Source organism: Rhincodon typus, chromosome 9, assembly GCF_021869965.1.
Source record: "Rhincodon typus isolate 14 chromosome 9, sRhiTyp1.1, whole genome shotgun sequence".
NCBI lineage: Eukaryota > Metazoa > Chordata > Chondrichthyes > Orectolobiformes > Rhincodontidae > Rhincodon > Rhincodon typus.
In genome coordinates this window covers 10,222,826-10,243,309 of record NC_063340.1, presented here as the reverse complement: position 1 = coordinate 10,243,309, position 20,484 = coordinate 10,222,826, and the positions used below count along the sequence as shown (strand labels likewise).

Genomic DNA, 20,484 nt, shown 5'->3' with positions numbered 1-20,484 from the left:
TTCTGCTTGTATCTCCTTCTCCCATAACATTTCGAATCCTTTCAATCCTTTGCACCATAAAGTACCATGTTTGTGTATCTGGTGACACTATTCAAGGATGTCACTTCAAGACCTGATCAACTCTGCATTTTTTTTTGGCTTCCACCCCTACATTATATTTTAAATTCTGCTGGTTTTGTTTTTATGCTGCACTACATTTGTCCTTGCTCATCTGCAGGTATACCATTTTAAAATTCTCATCTTTGCGCTTAAATTACCCCACAAAGAGGGGGCAATCTAGTCCTGATTTAAAATGACAAACTGGAACAGCATTAAAAGGATTTTGTCAGAATGATTTACAATGGAAGCTGCAAATACACAGACTAAATTGGACAAAACCAGTGACTGAAATAGTAAACCTGTAATAAGCAGCAGTACCCAGGAATTGTATTTACTTACACTGTTGGAATGAACCATGGCCAAAGCTTCTAACAGAATAATGTAGGCTTACATCAGTAAAGTTGTATCAGTAGCTAAGCGTTAGCAGAAGTTAGGAGTGGAGGGGAGGTAAGCTTATTATCCACGGTAAAAATCTTGCCAACAAATATAATGCTCTCAAATAATACAGCAGGTAGCTTTCCAATATGAAGGATACATTATGAATTCTTTCCTTCCACCTCTAACTTCAAAATATACAAGCTGATCATCAGCAGTTATTGCTGCATGATGACGTTATTGACCATTATTCTGATGCTATTGGCGCAACACCTTAAGTAAAGTTATTTTATATTAGAAAAAAAAAAGTAAGAACAAAGTCATACCTCAAAGAAGTCAAAAATTAGTTCCAGGTTATCTGGCTCCAGGGTCTGAATGCTATACTCCATCCACTGACCAAGTTCTAAGGCATATCCACACTCTGGCTGTGAGTGACGGGATTTGTATCCACTGTCACTGATTAAGGAGATTTCTAAAGTATTGGGCATTTTCTGCACAGAGGTCGTTACCAGTTTGTCATCTTCCTCCTCCTCCTCCTCCTCTTCAAAACCCTCCAATGTCAGCTTTACCCTTTAAACAGCACAGGCATTAAAGTATTCAGATTTTAAAACTGCAGGACATTCATCCAACATTCACTTTGCATCAAACGATCTATAATTTTGGTCTTAATAGTTGAAATAAAATGTTTTCTTTTTTTAAAAGACAAGTAAGCGTCCACATATTGGTTTGCAAGGCCAGTCTATCAACTGGGTAATCCAACAACAAAAACAGAAGTTGCTGGAAAAGCTTAGCAGGTCTGGCAGCATCGGGAAGAAATATCAGAGTTAACAGAGTTAAGCCATTGCTACAGAAATACTACTTAACCATTAAACTCACTCAGACACAGACCAAACCCACATGTCGCTAACTCAAATCCTGTCTAAATTAAATTATATAGCTGAATGTCATCAAACCTACAATAATCTTAAACTACATGGATTACCCAGTTAAAAACTGAAAGAACAGTGGTTGCTGTAAGTCAGGAACAAAAATAGAAGTTGCTGGAAAAGCTCAGCAGATTTGGCAGCATCTGCGAAGGAAAAAGCAGAGTTAACGTTTCGGGTCCGGTGACGCTTCCTTAGAACCCAGTTCACAGGACCCGAAACGTTAACTCTGCTTTTCGCTTCGCAGATGCTGCCAGATCTGCTGAGCTTTTCCAGCAACTTCTGTTTTTGTTCCTGACTTACAGCATCCACAGTTCTTTCAGTTTTTAACTGGGTAATCCATGTAGTTTAAGATTATTGTAGGCTTGATGACATTCAGCTATATAATTTAGTTTAGACAGGATTGGAGTTAGCGACATGTGGGTTTGGTCTGTGTCTGAGCGAGTTTAATGATTAAGTAGTATTTCTGTAGCAATGGCAATTGTTTTTTTATAAAATATTATGATAATATGCTCCCAGTGTGCAGTAGACTTTCAGTTTAGACAATCAGATTTTGTTTTTCTTTTGATTAGGGGAAACATCCATAGCTTGCAAGAAGCTTCTGGGTTTTGGTTTGGCAGTTTTTGCAGAAGTCTTGGCTGAAGCCACATACGTTGCTTAATCAATTGCCCCTCATGAAAGAAGTTGGCTTAGATTGTTTTAAAAAAAAAAGTTACCTGTGTGAGCAATGTAGTTTAATACCAGACGTTTTTGATCACAATCCTGAAACAGTCAGTTGAAGCTGAACAAATTCAGTTGTGGGATTGAATACTCCAAGGAGAGCGAGAGAGAGCGAGAGAGCGAGCGAGAGCGAGCGAGAGAGCGAGCGAGAGAGCGAGCGAGAGCGGTGGTGAAGCCACAGTTCATTTATGCCCTTTAGATATCCAAAAGAAGGGCATTCTCTTCTCAATCTCTCCTCTCACTTCAGAGGTGGTGACTATGCTGGTGGTTTAATTGGAGTCATTTCTAACAACACAGCAGACCACGCTCTGGTAGAACTATGGCGACTTTACCTTTTTATCTGACTATTTCAATTGTCTCTTATGACTGCTTGCTCTGTGCCAGAAATTTGCAGACAACAGCAATCAGTTAGGTGAAATCTGCTTACTTTCTACTCAACTGCAGCTTCCCTACAAAGAAAAAGACCCTTCTTTTTTTGACAATCAGGAATGGATGAACAGACGCTTCCTGTAATTGTGCAGTTGGTAGACAGGAATCACAACTTTTAATCCCCACCAAACTGTTCCCTGGACATGAACTCCAAATAGTCTCCCTAGCAAGTGCCTGAGCATGAATCAGGCCAGTCACAATCCTGACTTTGTATTCAATCCTGTGCCTGCCATAAGATTACTGGCACTTCAGTCCCCTCCTCACTTTTGTTATCCTTAGACCTGACTACTCTAATGCACTCTTGGCCTGCTTCCCACACTATTGTCCATATGCGAAGCAACTGCAACTCAGATGTACACAAATCCCACAAAGTCAGGTTCACACATCACACCTGTACTTGCCGACCAGAATGGATCCTGTTTCTAGGTATGAAATAATTAATTAATTGTATTACTCGACCAGTTGGAAAATCCCAAGATATATGTTCCACTCTAATTTTAATTGTTGCACAAATACTGCTCAAGTCCTCAGTTGCCAGGGCTTAGGTTGTGGAATCGCCTCCCTGAATGTCTCAATCCATTTTCCCTCCTTTAAGACATGCCTTAATACTAAACACCAAAGTATATATTGCTCACATTTCCCCCCCTCTAGTCAGGATTGTTACAAACTTTGAGAAGAAATAGTTTGGATAACAGCCCTATTTTCCTCCATTCCCATTTCTACCTCACAAAGGATAGATTGCTGATAAACTCATGATGCTTGGATATCGAGGTGACAATTTAAATTCCAAGAATCAAAGTAACTTGAAAGAGTTCAGAGAAGATTGACAAGGATGTTGCCAGGGTTGGAGGGTTTGAGCTATAGGGAGAGGCTGAATAGGCTGGGGCTATTTTCCCTGGAGCATCAGAAGCTGCGGGGTGACCTTATAGAAGTTTATAAAATCATGAGGGGCATGGATTGGGTAAATACACAAGTTCTTTTCCCCAGTGTAGGGGAGTCCAAAACTAGAGGGTATAGTTTAAGGAGAAAGGGGAAAGATTTAACAAAGGACCTGCGGGGCAACTTTTTCATGCAGAGGGTGGTGTGTGTATGGAATGAGCTGCCAAAGGAAGTGGTGGAGGATTTACAACAAGTTAAAAGGCTTGTGGATGGGTATATGAATAAAAAAGGTTTGGAGGGATAAGGGCCAAACGCTGGCAATTGGGACTTAGATTTATTTAGGATTTCTGGTCGGCATGGACGAGTTGGACCGAAGTATCTGTTTCCATGCTGTATATCTCTGACTTTAATAATTTTGCAGCAGGTCTGCAAACAGGCAATGGCATTTGATTTTATACCAGTGGCACAAGGAAATATAGTTAAAACTAGCTTTAACGGAAGAAATTGTTTCAGAAAAATAATGGTGTATGGCATCTTAGGATCAAAAGAATATAGAATGCAAAGTGGAGCATCAAGGTAAAGTTTGAAGTCTCTTATACAATAAGAATATCAAACATTCACAGACAGTTAGCAAAGCAATGACATTACTAAATAATAAGGGGGAATGGTGCCCGCAGTTTTACTGCTGTGAAGTAAGCTCTCCTGGGATCAACATAAAGTTAAAACATCTTCGCAATTCAGTTACTTTATATAGCATACATAAAAACTACATTAGTTCCAGTAACGCATTAGAAAACTAAACAACAAGCACGCAAACCCAGAGAGAATACATTGTAGTTTGACAAATTAATAATGTGAATCACATTCAATCTAATCAGCTCAACTTCATAACATACAATAGTTTCAAATTCCATTTCTTAACAAGCTAGTCAAGATTTATGTTCTGAACTGTCTTAAAGCAGCAGTGTTACATGTTAAGAAATTGATTTACCTAAATCTGGACTTCTTGAACTTCTTCTTAGATATGGAAACCGGAGGTTTCTCAGAATAATGCAACCTCAACCGAATTTCACTTTGGCAAGTTAACCACCCAGACTCCAACTTCTCAACTCCATCTATAACAACAGATTAAATTGCTTAGTTTATACGCATCAAGAGATATCTTATAAAATGCTTCACATCAGTGTATATTTTTCAAACTCTGCAGAGCTATCACATTTCACAGACTATATACACACCACTTTGCAAACAGTATTACATTGCAGTTATGTCAGATTATTACTTGGCAGTATACATCAGTGATATCACAGTAAATGATTTATAACTAAATGACTGAAATTCGGTTTGCGTGTTGGTATATCTACTATTAGTTACATTCTAAAATGTAGAAGTGTTCTAGTTAGCACCACCTTCACCAAAAATTATAAAATGCTTAATGTAAATGACAAATGTACAATGTTCAAAAATATTTAAGAAAGCACTTGAAAGTAATAACAACAGACTCTAAGTCAATATCCAAATTACAAGTCTTCACACGAAACATCCCATTGGTCTGTTTCACCATGTACCCCCTGTAGAGTTGTTCACCTGATCATCTGCACCACTAATCAAAAGAAATAGTGATTTGGGTCACTGGTTAAAAACTCTAGCAGGCCACTATTATAGAAGTAACAAGAGAAAAAGCTAGTGAATCAATGACATAGAAGGGACCGAACATCTTAATTCTGTCCACTTTAGTTCAGCAGTAATCTCTCAATTATAACACCATAAGGCACAGGAGTGGAAGTAGGCCATTCAGGCCATTGAGTCTGCTCTGCCATTCAATGAGATCTTGGCTGATCTGATAATCTTCAACTTTCACACCTTTTCCCCCCATGACCCTTGGTTGCCTTACAGATTTTTTTTCTCAGCTTAAATATAATCAATGGTTCAGCCTCACCAACCCTTTGCAGTAAAGAATTCCAAGGTTCACCATGAGAGAAGAAATCCCTCCTCATCTGTTTTAAACGTGTGACCACTTATTCTGAGATTGTGTCTTTCGGTTCTAGAATCCCTCACAAGGGGGAACAACATTCCTGTACCTAATCTGTCAGGTCCTCCAAGAATCTTGCATGTTTAAATATAGTTGCCTCTCCTTCAATACTTCAACAAGCAGTCTCTCCAAACCTCGTAACAGCATAACTAACTTTCTCTGGACTGCCTTCAATACCAATGTATCTTTCCATAGATAAGGGGCCCAAAGTATTTCAGCTATTGTTTGACTAGTGCCTTGGGTAGTGACAGCAAAATCTCCCTACTTTCATACTCCATTCCTTTTGACTTAAAAGCTAACATTCTATTTGCCTTCCCTTTAACTGGTGAACTTGGATGCTAGCCTTTTGTGATTCAAAGGCGAGGATTTGCAAATCCGTGTTCGATAGCTTTCTGTAGTCTACTTAATTAATATTCAGCTCCTTTATTCCTTCTGCCAAAGTGCATAACCTCACATTTCCCCACATCATATTCCACCTGCCAAGTTTTGCCCACTCACAATCTACATACCTCTGCAGACTCTTCAAGTCATCCACAACACACCACTTACCTTCCCAGCTATTTTTGTATCATCCACAAACCTGGTTATTGCACTTTTATCTCATCCCAGTCATAAATATATATTCTAAATAATCGCGGCCCCAGCACCGGTCCCTACGGCACACTTCTGGTTACAGGGTGGCATCTTGAAAATGCCCCATTACCTAACTCTGCCTTCTATTATTTAGACAATCCTTGATCCACTCTCATTTACCACCAGCAACACCATGGGCTCTTACCAAATTAAGTAGATAATGTGTGGTACCTTATCAAACACTGAAAATCCAAATACATCACAGTCACTGTTTCCTTTTCATCTATCCTGCTTACTATTTCCAACAATTTTAACAAATTTGTCAGGTATGATTTCCCCTTCATGCTGACTGCTTGATCACATTATGCATTTTGAAACGCTCTGCTAATACATCCTTTATAATAGGCTCTAACATTTTCCCAATAATTAAGCCAACAGACCTGTAGTTGTGTTTTATTTTGTCTCCTTTTCTAAAAAAAAAAAGCTGTTATACTCTAACATATACTTAAGCAACATATGTGGCTCTAATCCTCCGCAGATTGGAATCTAGGGATTCCTGGAAGCTTACTATAATGGCATCCATGATCTCTGCAGCTATGCCCTGTAATATCCTAGGATATTGGTGGGATGCCCTTTGGATGGTCGGTGAGGACTCAAAGGGCCGAATGGCCCGTTTCCACACTGTAGGGATTTTATGATACCCCAAATACATATCATGATTTCTTCCTAATGATTTCCAGTGTCTTTCAGATAGAAGATGAGATCACATCTGATGGACATAAAAGATTCTGAAGCACTAGAATAAATGTGTTTCCTAATGTCTTAGCTAACATTACTATTTGTTGGACCCTGTACATATATTTACTACATTTCCTTACTTCACCACAGTCACTACACTTCAAAACTAGCTATAAGGCACTTTTGTACATCTACATTATAAAGATACTTCATAAATGCATTATTTCTTATCTTCAACATTTGGACTGGAAAAAGCCTGATGAAAAATCTTAGAAATTATCTCCACAGAACATTTTTCTAGATAGTGATTCACTCTGATATTTCCTTCTTCACATCATACACCAGAGCCAGACAGAATGTGGAGACGCAGTGCCAATGAGGTGGCTAAAGGAACTAATGCTATCGTTCACATGGGTACAAATAACGTAAGAGTTAGCCAGAGATTACGAACAACAAAATTATTTGGAAAAAAAAACACTGAACAATGTGCTACAAGTTGTTTCGCTGAAAGATGAGAATTTGTTGCAATCAATTATAAGTCCATGAACAGAAGTTAACAAACAAAAGATTTTGATTACCCAGTGACAATTATTGATTAAGCATTTAAAAAAGACAAATACTTACAATAAACAATTACTTAATTAAACATGCACATAATGATACCAGAGACAGCAAAGTATTGGATTTCATTATCAGCAATAGATGATTGAGAAGGATATGCAGACGCAGATTGCTTGTGCTAAACTTTTACAAAACCCCACTCACAGATATACAAATACAATTATATGACAAAGGGAACCAAATACAGAATACCCTAAGGGACAATTTTTTTTTTTAAAAAGAGAAGTGCCTTAGCGACATTCAGCAACTGACACATAAGGAGATGCTGATACATATGTGAGCAATAAACACTGATCATTTAGATAAGGACATGTATAAAAAGTTATTAATATTCACAATTAAGAATGACAAGACTAAAATTAATCAAAGGATAGAGAAAGGAGTCACAACAATTGAAAAGCAATCTTTACTTATTTCAAGGCTGCCAATTCAGTTGGGACAAATAAACAACTCAAGCATGTTTGAGAGATCACGGGCCTGATTTTGTGCTAATGATAAGTGAACTGTCAGTGTTTGCAATCATTCCTCCTCTGCAACTAACAGCAATTCCAGAGAACGTACAAGTGCAGTTAAATGTAGAAATCCTGATGGTTTTTTAATGAGCTTGTGCATTTATATGCATGTAGAGAAGATACAGAAAGTTTCCCATGGACTGAAATCAGAGAACAGCACTCTTACGCTCGTAGTTTTTAAAATACAAAAATCCTTGAAAAATTTTACCTTGCTGAAATAGATGCAAAGGAATCTAGCGTTCATGGTTACGCTAATGGCCTGATAAGTGATTTTGTGTTTGTTGGGAGTCAAATTTCTCATTATAAAGGAATTCTACATTTTTCAATATTATTGTAATGACTACTTTAATTCCACAAATAAGCCCAAATCACTTATTTTACAACCTGTAAAATTTAATAAATAAAATTGAAAAGATTCAGCTGAAGGCATACCAAGTTGAGTTTAAGGCTTAAATAATGGTAAAAACTATGCCAACTAATAAATTCAAAAGATGTGTTAACTATCTTAATAGGGGAGGCGCATTATGGCAATTTTACCAGACTTCCAAAGGTGCGGGGCATTGAATACTTCTATGGTGGAGGTAGATTGATTACCTTGCCCAACAGGATCAAAGTTTGTCAGGGATAGAAGGGAAAGTGGAATGTAGAAAACAAACAAAACAGCCATAAACCTAGCTGAATGATAGAGCAGGCTTGAAGGGCTAAATAGCCTACTCCTGCTCCTGCTCTTATTTCTCATATTTGACTGTTTGGACCTCCTGGCTTGCTATCTAGCCTTTGATGAACTTCATGACTTCATGACATGCTTGCAAAGCCTTACAGGACTTCGCTGAAACCTGGCCAAGGGTTGACAACACCTATGCCCTTAACAAAGTCTTTCCACTGGCAATACCTTCCTCGCCTTGCCATGCCACGACTACTGTAATGACGATGTGGCGTCTGTCACCAGATCACACTTCAACTTAACATCCTTGCTCCTCCTTTTATGAAACTGTTTGTCGCTGAGTTTATTACTCTCCTCCCACCTGGAGTCATCACATCATAAACATAATGTTACCATGAACCCACATCTAAAGTTAAACAGCAACAGTTGACAGCCAATAAAGATGAGAAGACTCTTCCGTGAGACACAGTCTCTTTGCGCTGTAGTTGTAATACTTAAAAAAAAATTAAAGCAATACCTTTTATTGTTGTTTTCAGACTTTTCTATGATGGTGGTGCGGTCAATGAGATAATTTGTAACTAATATTTTGTACATTCACTTAGTGATGATAAAATACAACAGCTTTAAAAATTCATAGCTGACTTTGATGCACTAAAGTACTTCAGTCTAACAGGGGCACAAATGCAAAGACCGTGATACTCTGTTCATATAACAAGGGGTGTCATTATATTATTACGGAGTTAGGCTAATCTACATTTTGGACTTGGAACAAACTCCTCAGAGGGACACAAGTCCACTTATTGAAGAACACTGACATCAATGCAATCGAATATCTTAAGCAGACCAGAAATTTACAACACCCATATTCTTTCATAAATATATGAAATTAGCATTAATGCCCTTTCATTTATGTAATGAAATGAATAAATGGATTAAAAGCACACCTGTTTGGTGCATAGTTTAGGTAAGATTGGTCAAATGTACAATAAATGTGCATAGATGTACTAAGCATGTGCAAAGAAGGATAATTTACAACCTCAGTTCAAAATTTCGCTCATCAACCAATACTAAATCAAAATAATGGGACTAGAAAGTGACTTATCCACAGATGGACGATGCATTTATCAGGAACTTCGTGAAATGCAGCATTTGGGATTGTCAGTCACATTAGCATCTCAAAGCATACTCGGTTTCACCAATGGTGTATAGGGTGGATGCTAAATTCAGACATTCATTACAGGAATTTATGAATATATTCATATCATCATGAACCCTTAGGAAATAAAAGTAGCGTATGGAAGTACAAGTACAGGGCAGGTCCGTTCTTCAATACTTCCAAAACGACGACTCAAAAATTGTAGTAACCTATAATCAGAAATCAATCCACCCTATGTTGATGGCACAAGCTTAAAAAAAAAGTTAGCTGGTAATGAATCTAATTATATCTACTGAAGCTAATGTAAGTCCACTGGTCGTGAGATTGCCAATTAAGTTGAGATAAACAGACAAGGAACAGCCAAGTTTCAAATCCACTCTAATGAATTTGCTGATATCAATAAGGGCAGGTCTGTAGCTCAGACTGCTACCTCGTCAAACGTGCACATGCATACATGCTGTGTGCATTTATTTTTGATGAGGATTCGACTGGATTTACTTGTATTACTTTGAGCAACCTGCTTATTCAACCCAAAGGCTCAAACATGGAGGCATTTAATAAGTGTTATGGCACAATGATGAGCTTAACACTTGGAGTCAGAGAAACCTTTACTCTTGTTTAAAAAAATCCTACAAATTAAAGAAAAGTTTTAAAATTCCTCAGCCAAATATCTAGTTAATGTTCAATGCCTCAATTTGTGTACATGTCCTTGTCACTAAACATTTATGTTGAAATTCACACATACAATTGATCAGATGGCATACTTTTTTTCCTTATAGTGATGTTGTACCATGAATAGGAGACTGCCACATCGTAATGATAGATTTTACAGATGCAGATTCCATTATTAATCTAGATTCAAAAGCTTTAATGGAAAAACAAAAAATGACAGTAGACAACATTAAAAAGTGGGAACTGAATACTGTCCCCACATTCTGATCTCCATCTCAACTCTAGTTCAGCTTTATCTGATATCCATACTTTGTTCTGGCTTCCCACATGCTGTACGTCAGGAGACTGACTGGCACAAAAAAGTAAAATCACATCCACTTCATCCACAAATACGTTCTATCTGGAATATTTACCACACTTCATATATCAAGGTTAGATTTAAAAAGGTCATGTAATTTAGGGTCATTGTGAGTTGAAAGCAATTTGCGATTTACACATTTCACATACAGGTAGGCTTACATGAGGCACTGTTTATGATTTAGCCCTATGAAAGATATAGTTTCACATTAGTCAAATACACACTGCAGTACAGGGCATAAAGCTCCTGTTCTTATAATGCTTCATTCAACTTATGAGTAGTGCTGCAAAAGATCCTATATTTTATGATTATACAAAAACAAAACACTGCAGATGCTGGAAATGGGAACAATTGTGCTCTGCAAAAACTCAAAAGCCCAGTAGCATCTGCGCAAAGAAAAAGCTCATTTCTTAAGTCCAATATGATTCCTATTTGGAGCGGCACCTGAATTTGTGATGTTGTTTTATCTCACATTAACATTCCATAATAATAAAACTAATGCAGCACACTTACTGTGGATTCCAAAGTATCCATCATTCAGAATGCACTCTCCTTCTAGAACAGAAAAAATAAAGCATCGGGAGAAGTCAATAATTGTTGCAGTAGAGACATTACCCAGTTTAAAATCAAACAATGCATGCCAGTTTTTAAAGTTGGACAAAATTCATTTAAAAAGAGTAATTTCCCTGTGTAAAGGTATTACTTTTTAATAACAAAATGCACAGGTGCTTTTTAACCACAGACCTATCTTCAAAATAAAAGCTAAAAACTTTACACAACACCCTTTCTGGGCAGCATACTGAGCAGTGAAGGCCATTTCCAGTCCTAAAAGTGTAAACATGATTTGTAAAACTAGGAAAAATAAATTGAGTATTTTCATTTCCCACAGCCAGTGAAAGTCAGGGAGAATGATGGGGCTAATGATAGCTGCACCAATTAGTCATAAGGAAAATAAATATCAGGCAGTAATAAAGCAATCAACATTACAATTACACAAAGGTTTTAACTAAGAACACAAGAAATAGGAGGGCTGGCTCACAGCTTCCAAAGCCTGTATGCTGTTCAATTTTATTTGGTTGATCAAATCCAGTCCAGACTTCTCTCCATATTCTTTAATTCCCCTACAATTTAAAAAGACCTCTCGATCTGAAGCCTAGTTAAGAACTGAGCAGTCTTCTGAATTTGGCACTCCCAAAGGTTCACAGCCCTCTAATGAGGGCCACTTTCTTCATTAATCTTAAATAATTGTAAAATACCTTATTGGGGCACATGTGTACTGACTTTGAAGAGATCATATTATTGCTGTGAAATTAACTCTAATGACAAAAGGGAAAGTTTAATTACACCACCAGGCAGAAACAAGGCAGGTCGCAGTTAAAATATAGTGGATGAACCACTCCACCGTGATGTAAGCCATTTAAAAAACAAACATCAGGCAGAAGGCATGCACACGAATTAGGCAGCATTCTCACATGCAAATCTTAGTTCTGCTACATAATTAGCATCATCATAGTATTGTAAGCAGGAAGTCAACAAGGTGCAACTTCAGCCACCATAACAGCAAAAACATGGAAATTTTAGAAGTTTTTTTGTCAAAAATGGGTTAAGAATTGCTTCACCAACCACTAATGTAATTATAGACTTCTTCCGTGCCCTCCTCCAATGGGGGAACGTATAATGGGGGACAAAGAAATGGCTGAGCAACTATGTCTTCAAAAAGAGGGCACAAATCAGATACCAGAAATACTTGAGAATATCAGATACCAGAGATACTGGAGAATGCAAGACTTAGTGAGAGGGAAGAATTGAGGGAGATCAATATTAGTATAAAAATACTGCTGGGAAAATTTATGGGATTGAAGGCAGATAAAATCCCAGGGCCTGATAATCTATATCTTACAGTACTTAAGGAAGTGGTTCTAGAAATAGTGGATGCCTTGGTGGTCATCTTCTAGGATCCTATAGACTCGAACAGTCTCTGCAGATTGGAAGGTAGCAAATGTCGCTTGAATATTCAAAAAGGGAGGCAGAGAGAAAACAGGGAATTATAGACCAGTAAGCCTAAAAATCGGTAGTAGGGAAAATTCTCGAATCCATTATCAAGGACTTCATAGCGCAGCATTTAGAAATCAGAGTCGGCATGGATTTAAGAAGGGGAAAATCATGCTTGACAAATCTGTTGGAATTCTATGAAGATGTAACTAGTAGAGTTGACCACGGGGAGCGAGTCGATGTGGTATATTTGTACTTTCAAAGTGTTTGACAAAGTCTCACATCAGAGATTATTGTGCAAGATTAAAGCTTATGGGATTGGGCGAAGTGTATTAAGACGGATAGAAAACTGGTTGGCAGAGAGGAAACAGAGTAGGGATTAATGGGATAGCAAGAACTGCAGATGCTGGAGTCAGAGATAATGAAGCGTAGAGCTGGAGGAACAGAAAAGCTGACGTTTCGGGTCAGGACCCTTCTTCAAATTGGCCGGTAGTAACTAGTGGGGTGCCACAGAGAATGGTGCTGGGACCCCAGCTATTCACAATATATATTAATGATTTGTATGAGGGAACAAACTAACATTTCAATTGGCAGATGATACCAAGTTGGGTGGGAGGGTGAATTGTGACAAGGATGCAGAGATCCTTCAGAATGATCTTGACAGATTAGGTGAATGGGCAAATCAACAGCTGATGCAGCATAATTTGGATAAGTGTGAGGTTATTCACTTTGGAAGCAAAAAGGAGGCAAATTACTACCTGAATGGCTGTAAATTGGGAGAGGAAAGTGTGCAATGGGACCTTGGTGTCCTTCTGCACCAGTCACTGAAGGGAAGCATGCAGGGGAAGGCAGTGAAGAGGGCAAATGGTATGTTGGCCTTCAATGCAAGCGGTTTTGAGTACTGGAGCAGGGATGTGTTGTTGCAGTTATACAGGGCCTTGGTGAGGCCACACCTAGAATATTGTGCGTAGTTTTGGTCTCCTTTTCTGACGAAGGATGCTCTTGCTGTCGAGGGAGTGCAGCGAACGTTTACCAGGCTGATTCCGGGGATGGTGGGACTGACGTATGAGGAGAGATTGACTAGATTAAGATTGTTTTCGCTAGAGTTCAGACGAAAGGGGGGAGGGGGGGATCTCATACAGACTTAAAATTCTAACAGGACTGGACAGGGTAGATGTTCCAGATGATGGGTGTGTCCAGAACTAAGGGTCACAGTCTGAAAATTCAGGGTAGACCATTTAGGACGGAGATGAGGAGACAATTCTTTACCCAAAAGAGTGGTGAACCTGTGGAATTCATTTCCACTGGAAGCAGCTGATGCCAAAACATTGAATGTATTCAAGAGGCAGCTATATATAGCACTTGGGGGCAAATGGGATCAAAGGTTACGGGCAGAAAGCAGGATGAGACTATTGAGTTGGATGATCAGCCATGATCATGATGAATGGCCTCCTCCTGCTCCTATCTTCTAAGTTTCCACGTATGTTTCTATTCTGCAACTACCTCAGCAGATCTGTACTTGTACTTATCCTGAACCTGATTTTATTCAAAGAAAACTTCCTTACAACATGACCCTTGACAAAAAAGGTGACCAGCCAAAGAATACTTTAAGTATTTTGTGCCTTCATTAACAGATCTGTCAGCAAAAGATTGTTCAAAATTAATGGAAAGTCCTTGCACTACACTATTTTGCTAGTGTGTTTTTGGATAGGAGCATTAGTTAGATAAAATACTTTTAAACAATGCTCTCATAGTTATTTCCCTTACCTATGCACTTGTTTTAAAACTCATGCAAAGCTACTAAACAGGTGCAAGACTAAAGTTGCTTTAAATTAGATATTCAATAGCACTACCTGGATACTTCTGACCTGACACGAGCTCTAGCATTTTAAATGATCCTCACTGTGAATGTAGAATAGTTAATAAACATGAAAATTAATCTGGCAATTGCTTAGCCAGTAAGAGCTCTAGAATGAGGCCTTCGTTCACTTTATCTCTTTGTGGGGATTACATTTGGCAAATGCAGTATTGATGACAAACTGCAAATAATATCTTCTTAGGTGATATTTTATAACAAATTACTTGAATGCTGACAATTATCCCACTCTACATAGCCTTTACTTTATTGATGCCTTTATGGGGAGACTCAATAAACATGAGGGAAGAATATGTCAATGACATACAGAGGAGAATAACAGGACGTCTGACACACACAAACACCAGTATTGGCCTAATGGGCTGAATAACTTGTCTATGCGCTCCAACTCGACATTCTGGAACTACATGTTGCTAGACAGATAGTAGCAAGACCGCTATATATGACAACGTTTGCTAAACTCCAGCTCCCTATTTCGTGTGCTCTTAGATATCCAGTGTCAGGGTCTGGATAGGAGGCCTTCAGAGCTCATGTGCATGCATGGCAATACCTTTTTCGTTCGAACCTCCTTTATGGCTTACTCCAACATGGCAAAGGCAAGTAGCCCGCACACAAAGGAATAGATAAATAGAAACAAGGGAACCTCTGTATACAATCAGAATTTGGATCATTGAAGAATTTCATCACAAACATTTTCTTTATAAACACAGTCAGCTTTAACAGAAACATTGAGTCTCCAAGACCGAAGTGCCATTCTTCTAGAATTTTTTTTTTTTTAAAATAGATTGTATTGATATGTGACATTCAAGTGCTACAGACATTTGATATCCAAAGCTGTTTACCGCCTTCACAGTAGATGCAAAATGTGGTTTTTACTACATTTTCAGACACTTGGACAGAATGCCAAAGCTATGCTGCATGAGAAATCTGCACTAATGCAATTTTATATTCTCAATTGGATATACTGGTCCTGGGGTTTGCTTTGAGACCAGCTTCAATTGGACAGATGGAGGCAAAACAGAAAATGGAATTCTGAACTATATATTTTCATTAGCACCAGAACCCAGGATGATGCAGCAGGAGTTGCTGACTCAAAAATACAGAGGGTTAGCATCCTAGGATTAGACTCCAGTTTTAACAAAATTGCAACAATGGCAATGGTGTGCTCTGGGAACACTTTTGTCAATTGCGTTGTAAATATCAATAAAATTGATAAAAATGGGTTAATGAGGTACTATGAGGAAGTTGACTTTTCTTTAGTAAAGAAATTGAGTCAGTCACACATTCCAGACGACAACTTGAATGGTCCCTGGTCAGACAGAAGATTTACCTTCTTATAGCAATATCAAGAAATCTAGTGGCAGGCCCAAAAGGTGTCCCATTTTCCTGAAACACCTGAACATGTTACTACCGGAACTGAGCATCTAGTGCTGTATGCATCCTCAAAGACTTTTCTTCAGAATCTGATATTACTTGGTGTTGGTTGTATAGATGGTTACTTTTTAGGGTTTATACACCCTGCTTCTAAATATTGTACTCACCTGCAATTTAATTCAATTCTTCTGGATTTATAGCTCTTAGATGATTTAATTGTGTTCTTCTTCAGTACTTAAAGCAAACCTTAATAAAAAAACTTATTGGCAAATTAAGTGCAAAATAGCACACTCAGTGGCAGCACACAGGGAAACAGCTAATGTGCTTTAGGTTTTGAAGAGGAAAGCACAGCTGCGGTGCTGCACACAAACTGTGGAATGCTAGGCAGGAACAGGTGAAATGCATTCCTTAGCACACCAACATTGCAACTTCTTTCACTCAACATGAGAAGACTGGATGCTTCCCAGTAGCTTATTAAATTGGTTTCAGAGATGCAATAGAGCTAAAGGGTCATCACAAGAAAGGGGACCAAGAAGTGGAAGAATGCTTTAAGAAGTACTTACAAAATAAAACATTGTACTTTGAAGAAATCCAAATCTTTAGTTAGAATTGCGTGTACAGAATACTCGATATAAAGCAAATCTTTACATGATTATTTAAAGTTACTTGGGACTGGGGCAAAATTTAATAGTAAAATAAATTTTAAGTTTTCTATCTTTGTAAACAGACAGACACTCTGGGGCAAAAAGTGACAGTCAATAGAAAATGGTACAAGCTAAAATTTGTGCATGTAAGAAAAACAGCATTGAGACTAAACATTTCCACAAATGCAATAAATATCGGTGCAAGTGCAGCACAGTGAAGTATTTAACCCACCGTAGCCACATACAATAGCACCATTTTAAATATTTGAAAAAAAATTTGTCCAGTCAAAACAATGCAGGAATACATTGTCCATCAATATGAATTGCTACGAATACATAATTAACATTGTAGCAATATAAATGTGAGGTACACTATCATTTTGAAGTTATGATTGCAGCATTCTCTAAGAAAGCTTAATTCAGCCTTGGTAATAAAATAGCACCACTCTAGTATTTAAATTCTACTGGAAATGGTAAAATTGAGTGGTCCAGGGATATAGCTGATTAATGCTTCGACATGAGAGGAAGCAAGGCTGTACCCAAAATCTCTCTCACTCCAAATTATCAATGGGCAAAAAGTACCAGATAAAAATGCAGCAGCTTTTCACCAAAGAGGTGATGATGTGGGTGCTTGTGTAATCAATAAGATTTAAAAGATAACAGATTACACTGCATACAGGTTCACATATCCGTGGTCAATATGACAGCAAAGTGTCGACCATCTGCTTAACCTCATTTATGGGGAATGGTGCCAACAGAGCCAGAAAACAGAAAGGGAAAAATAAATTTTAAAATGGGTTGGTGTAATAGTTTATGCTAAATAATTTTTCAGAACTTGGAAATCTGAGTCAATACAGAGCATTGTGGAGAATCAACAAAATAGACCTTGATGCAAAACAGCTTCTGTGACGTATTTTAAGTTTCATTTGGAGTTATCATTTAAGTTCAGAGCATCCAAAATACAAATGAAGAGAATAACCATAAAGGTACACAAATATGCCAGGGTGTGAGGTAGGGATAAATGACTGTTTAGAAGTGTTACTGATCATATTTCCATCCCAACATGACAGATGGTTGGTTCATAAAAAGTCAGAAATATAATGTGGGGGCAAATACTGGTGTTAAATAATATATTTCAAGTTGAAAATTAAGTGATTATTGTCAGATGCTTAATTTTATCACATGTACCTCTGCTATTGCCAATCTGGCAGATAACAGAAACTCAATACACTGTAGTGACATACCCGACGGATTAAATGATCGTGGATGAGGATGAGTCTCCCACTTGTTGACTAGCACTTGCCGAAGATCAGCAGGGTTCTGAGTCAAGTGATAAAAAGATTAAAGCCCTTTATCATATTACAAAAGGACTAGAAGAAAATTCAAGCTCAGAGGACAAGAGATAAGTTTTTAACCACTTCTGGGAAAGTGTTTACAATTTTTTCATCATGTGCTTTTCATGTAATAACATGACTGACTGAAGTTACAGGTACTGAGGATAATAACCAATATTTAAACTGGATTGACCACAGTACATCTTAATAACAGCATATCAGAGCACCAACAGTTGGCACCAAACAAGAGATGCAGATTTGAACTTCTCACTGAAGAGGTCCAATCTCAACATTTCTGTCACAGGTCCCATCAATTCCCTACAGAGGAGAGAAAAGTTGGTATGATTGCTATTGCCAGGTTATTGTCATGAGCTTCCAACTGGCTGTCTGACAGAACAGCAGTACTGGCAGATGCATAGGAACAGGCTGCCAGGTCTGCAGGAGGTGCATAGCCCAGCAAGACCTGCATAGGAAATAAAGGGATTAGTTATTTATGTAAATCAGCATACATGCACCATACATACAATTACAAATTGCAGCTTAGACTCACTCTTCAACATTACAAGTAATGGAAAAAATAATTACAAACTACAGATAAATTACGATTGCTGAAATAACAATAAACGCAGTACTCTTAAAGTTGAAGGATCAAGGTAGTATATGGATTAGAACATTCACTCCAGAGACCAATGAGACAAGTCTCTGCCCTCTGCTAACTCTTAAGGATCTACATGAAATAGCTGGGCAGACTGTGTGGTATAAATGCATGGGCCCCCGGGAAGAAAAAAAAAACTATTTCTGATTTTGCTTGCAAGGAGGAAAATAACGACAGGTGTAGGAAGTGGGGCAAAAAAAGCAAAATTGGAGAAAGTATGTGATACTATGGCTTGGCACTGAGAAGTGGAAGTGTTCCCTTGTTAGAACCTACAAAACCTAAAGGAGCACAAAAAAAATCCAAGGAAAAATTAACATAAGCAAGCCCTAAATTTCATATGTATTCTTCCCGAAACAATACTCCATCCATTACAAATTTTAAATACAAGTAAATTTGGTAAAAATTATAAAGATCTATTTCATTTGCTTAGTGGTCAGGGCCTATTTGTGCATCCAATAGTTAATATAAACAATACAACATTTTAAAAATAATTGAAATGGCCACACACATACAAATTTCTTTTTGAAAAATGGGATATTTCAGTTTTGTTTGAACAAAATAGGTAAAATTAAAAATCAGCGTTGCCAATAGGTCAAACTGTTATACCAACAGTGCCCGATACAAAAACAAGTTTTCACTCAAGCCAGCACTGATTGATATCTTGCATTCAGCTCAAGTTTTTAAAAAAAAAATGGTAAGAAACCTATCATTGCCAATGCCTTAATGTTATATGGTCAAAATGCTCATTCCAGACACAATCAATCAATCATTCAATCAAAACAAAAAGTCCACACATCCATTAAATGCTTAACAGAAATCCTAGTGGCAACACAATTAGTTTAGATTTCATTTACTGAATTTCAGTTGATTTGTATTAGAGTTAGGTTAGAATAGCAATTGATTTTAATTTTCAGTTTTTAATACACCTAATCTTTAATGAATTTTGAGGAAGTCCAATTAAGTTAAAATTGAAGCAGTTTTACTAACTCCACTAGATGTTGCCACTAAATTTTAAAAATGAAGTTTATTACGACTAAAAAAAATTGTAACAGATTGATCATTAAAAAGAATCTAATGATAATAAAACTCCAACGACACTAATCAATAGCCAATTGAAAGAAAAGAAAGATGCTACAACAGATTATTCACTGCTGCTAAAGTTAGCCAGCATTAAGAAACCCTCATGTAAAAAGATAATGCAAAAGGATAGAAAGGGACATGGGTCAAGTCTACACATTTGCTACAAGAAAATCTTTATTAAACACACACTCAGAGTGAAGGTGCCAATGCAGAAGAAAATGGAACATACAGTAACATGCTACTCTACTTCTACCAGTTAACCCACAATTTATTTTAGCTTTAACCAAAAGAAGCAAGATATCAGTCAACAATACAGATTCATCCATTATATAGCTGAGATTAAGAATTCTTACTAAGAAAAATCTTTAAGTCAAAAAAGTTATATTTTTACTTTGCCATTTTCTCTCCCTTGCCCTGCAGAATTACCATTGGTGGGACAGTCAGCTATCCTTTCTGCAGAAGGGAGAGAGGAAAAAAAGGCCAGACTGCACCCCTCTCCTAGTATGTGCTTACACAATGAGAATCTGAAAGCAAATCATCCACCAGATTCCATAGCAGGATCCTCCAAAAACACAAAAATTACGCAGTCATGTCCAGAAAACGAGTCTTACCTTAGGCTCCATGACATAACATTTGAAGTAGCGATATTGGACAAGGGTGGCTCCAGGAAGAATAACAGTTGCTCTCCATGTTAGGCTACAGGAAAATGGCAAAATTGTAGAAACATTCAAATAAGATGGTCATTTGGAGTTGCATTTTGAGGCTGTTACAAACTAAA

General features: G+C 37.7%; 1 protein-coding gene across 1 annotated transcript in view; it reads right to left on the bottom strand.

Moving 5' to 3' along the window:
- Positions 1 to 20,405, bottom strand: part of gpcpd1 (glycerophosphocholine phosphodiesterase 1) — a 43,661-nt gene extending 23,256 nt beyond the window's left edge. Inside the window, exons 1-4 of the mRNA XM_048600977.1 lie at positions 20,318 to 20,405; positions 11,265 to 11,306; positions 4,417 to 4,540; positions 801 to 1,044 (exon numbers count right to left, since the gene is read on the bottom strand). Coding sequence (XP_048456934.1) covers positions 801 to 962 — 162 coding nt within the window. The 5' untranslated portion in view covers positions 963 to 1,044; positions 4,417 to 4,540; positions 11,265 to 11,306; positions 20,318 to 20,405. The remainder of the gene's footprint in view (positions 1 to 800; positions 1,045 to 4,416; positions 4,541 to 11,264; positions 11,307 to 20,317) is intronic.
- Between the last annotated feature and the right edge of the window lie 79 nt (positions 20,406 to 20,484).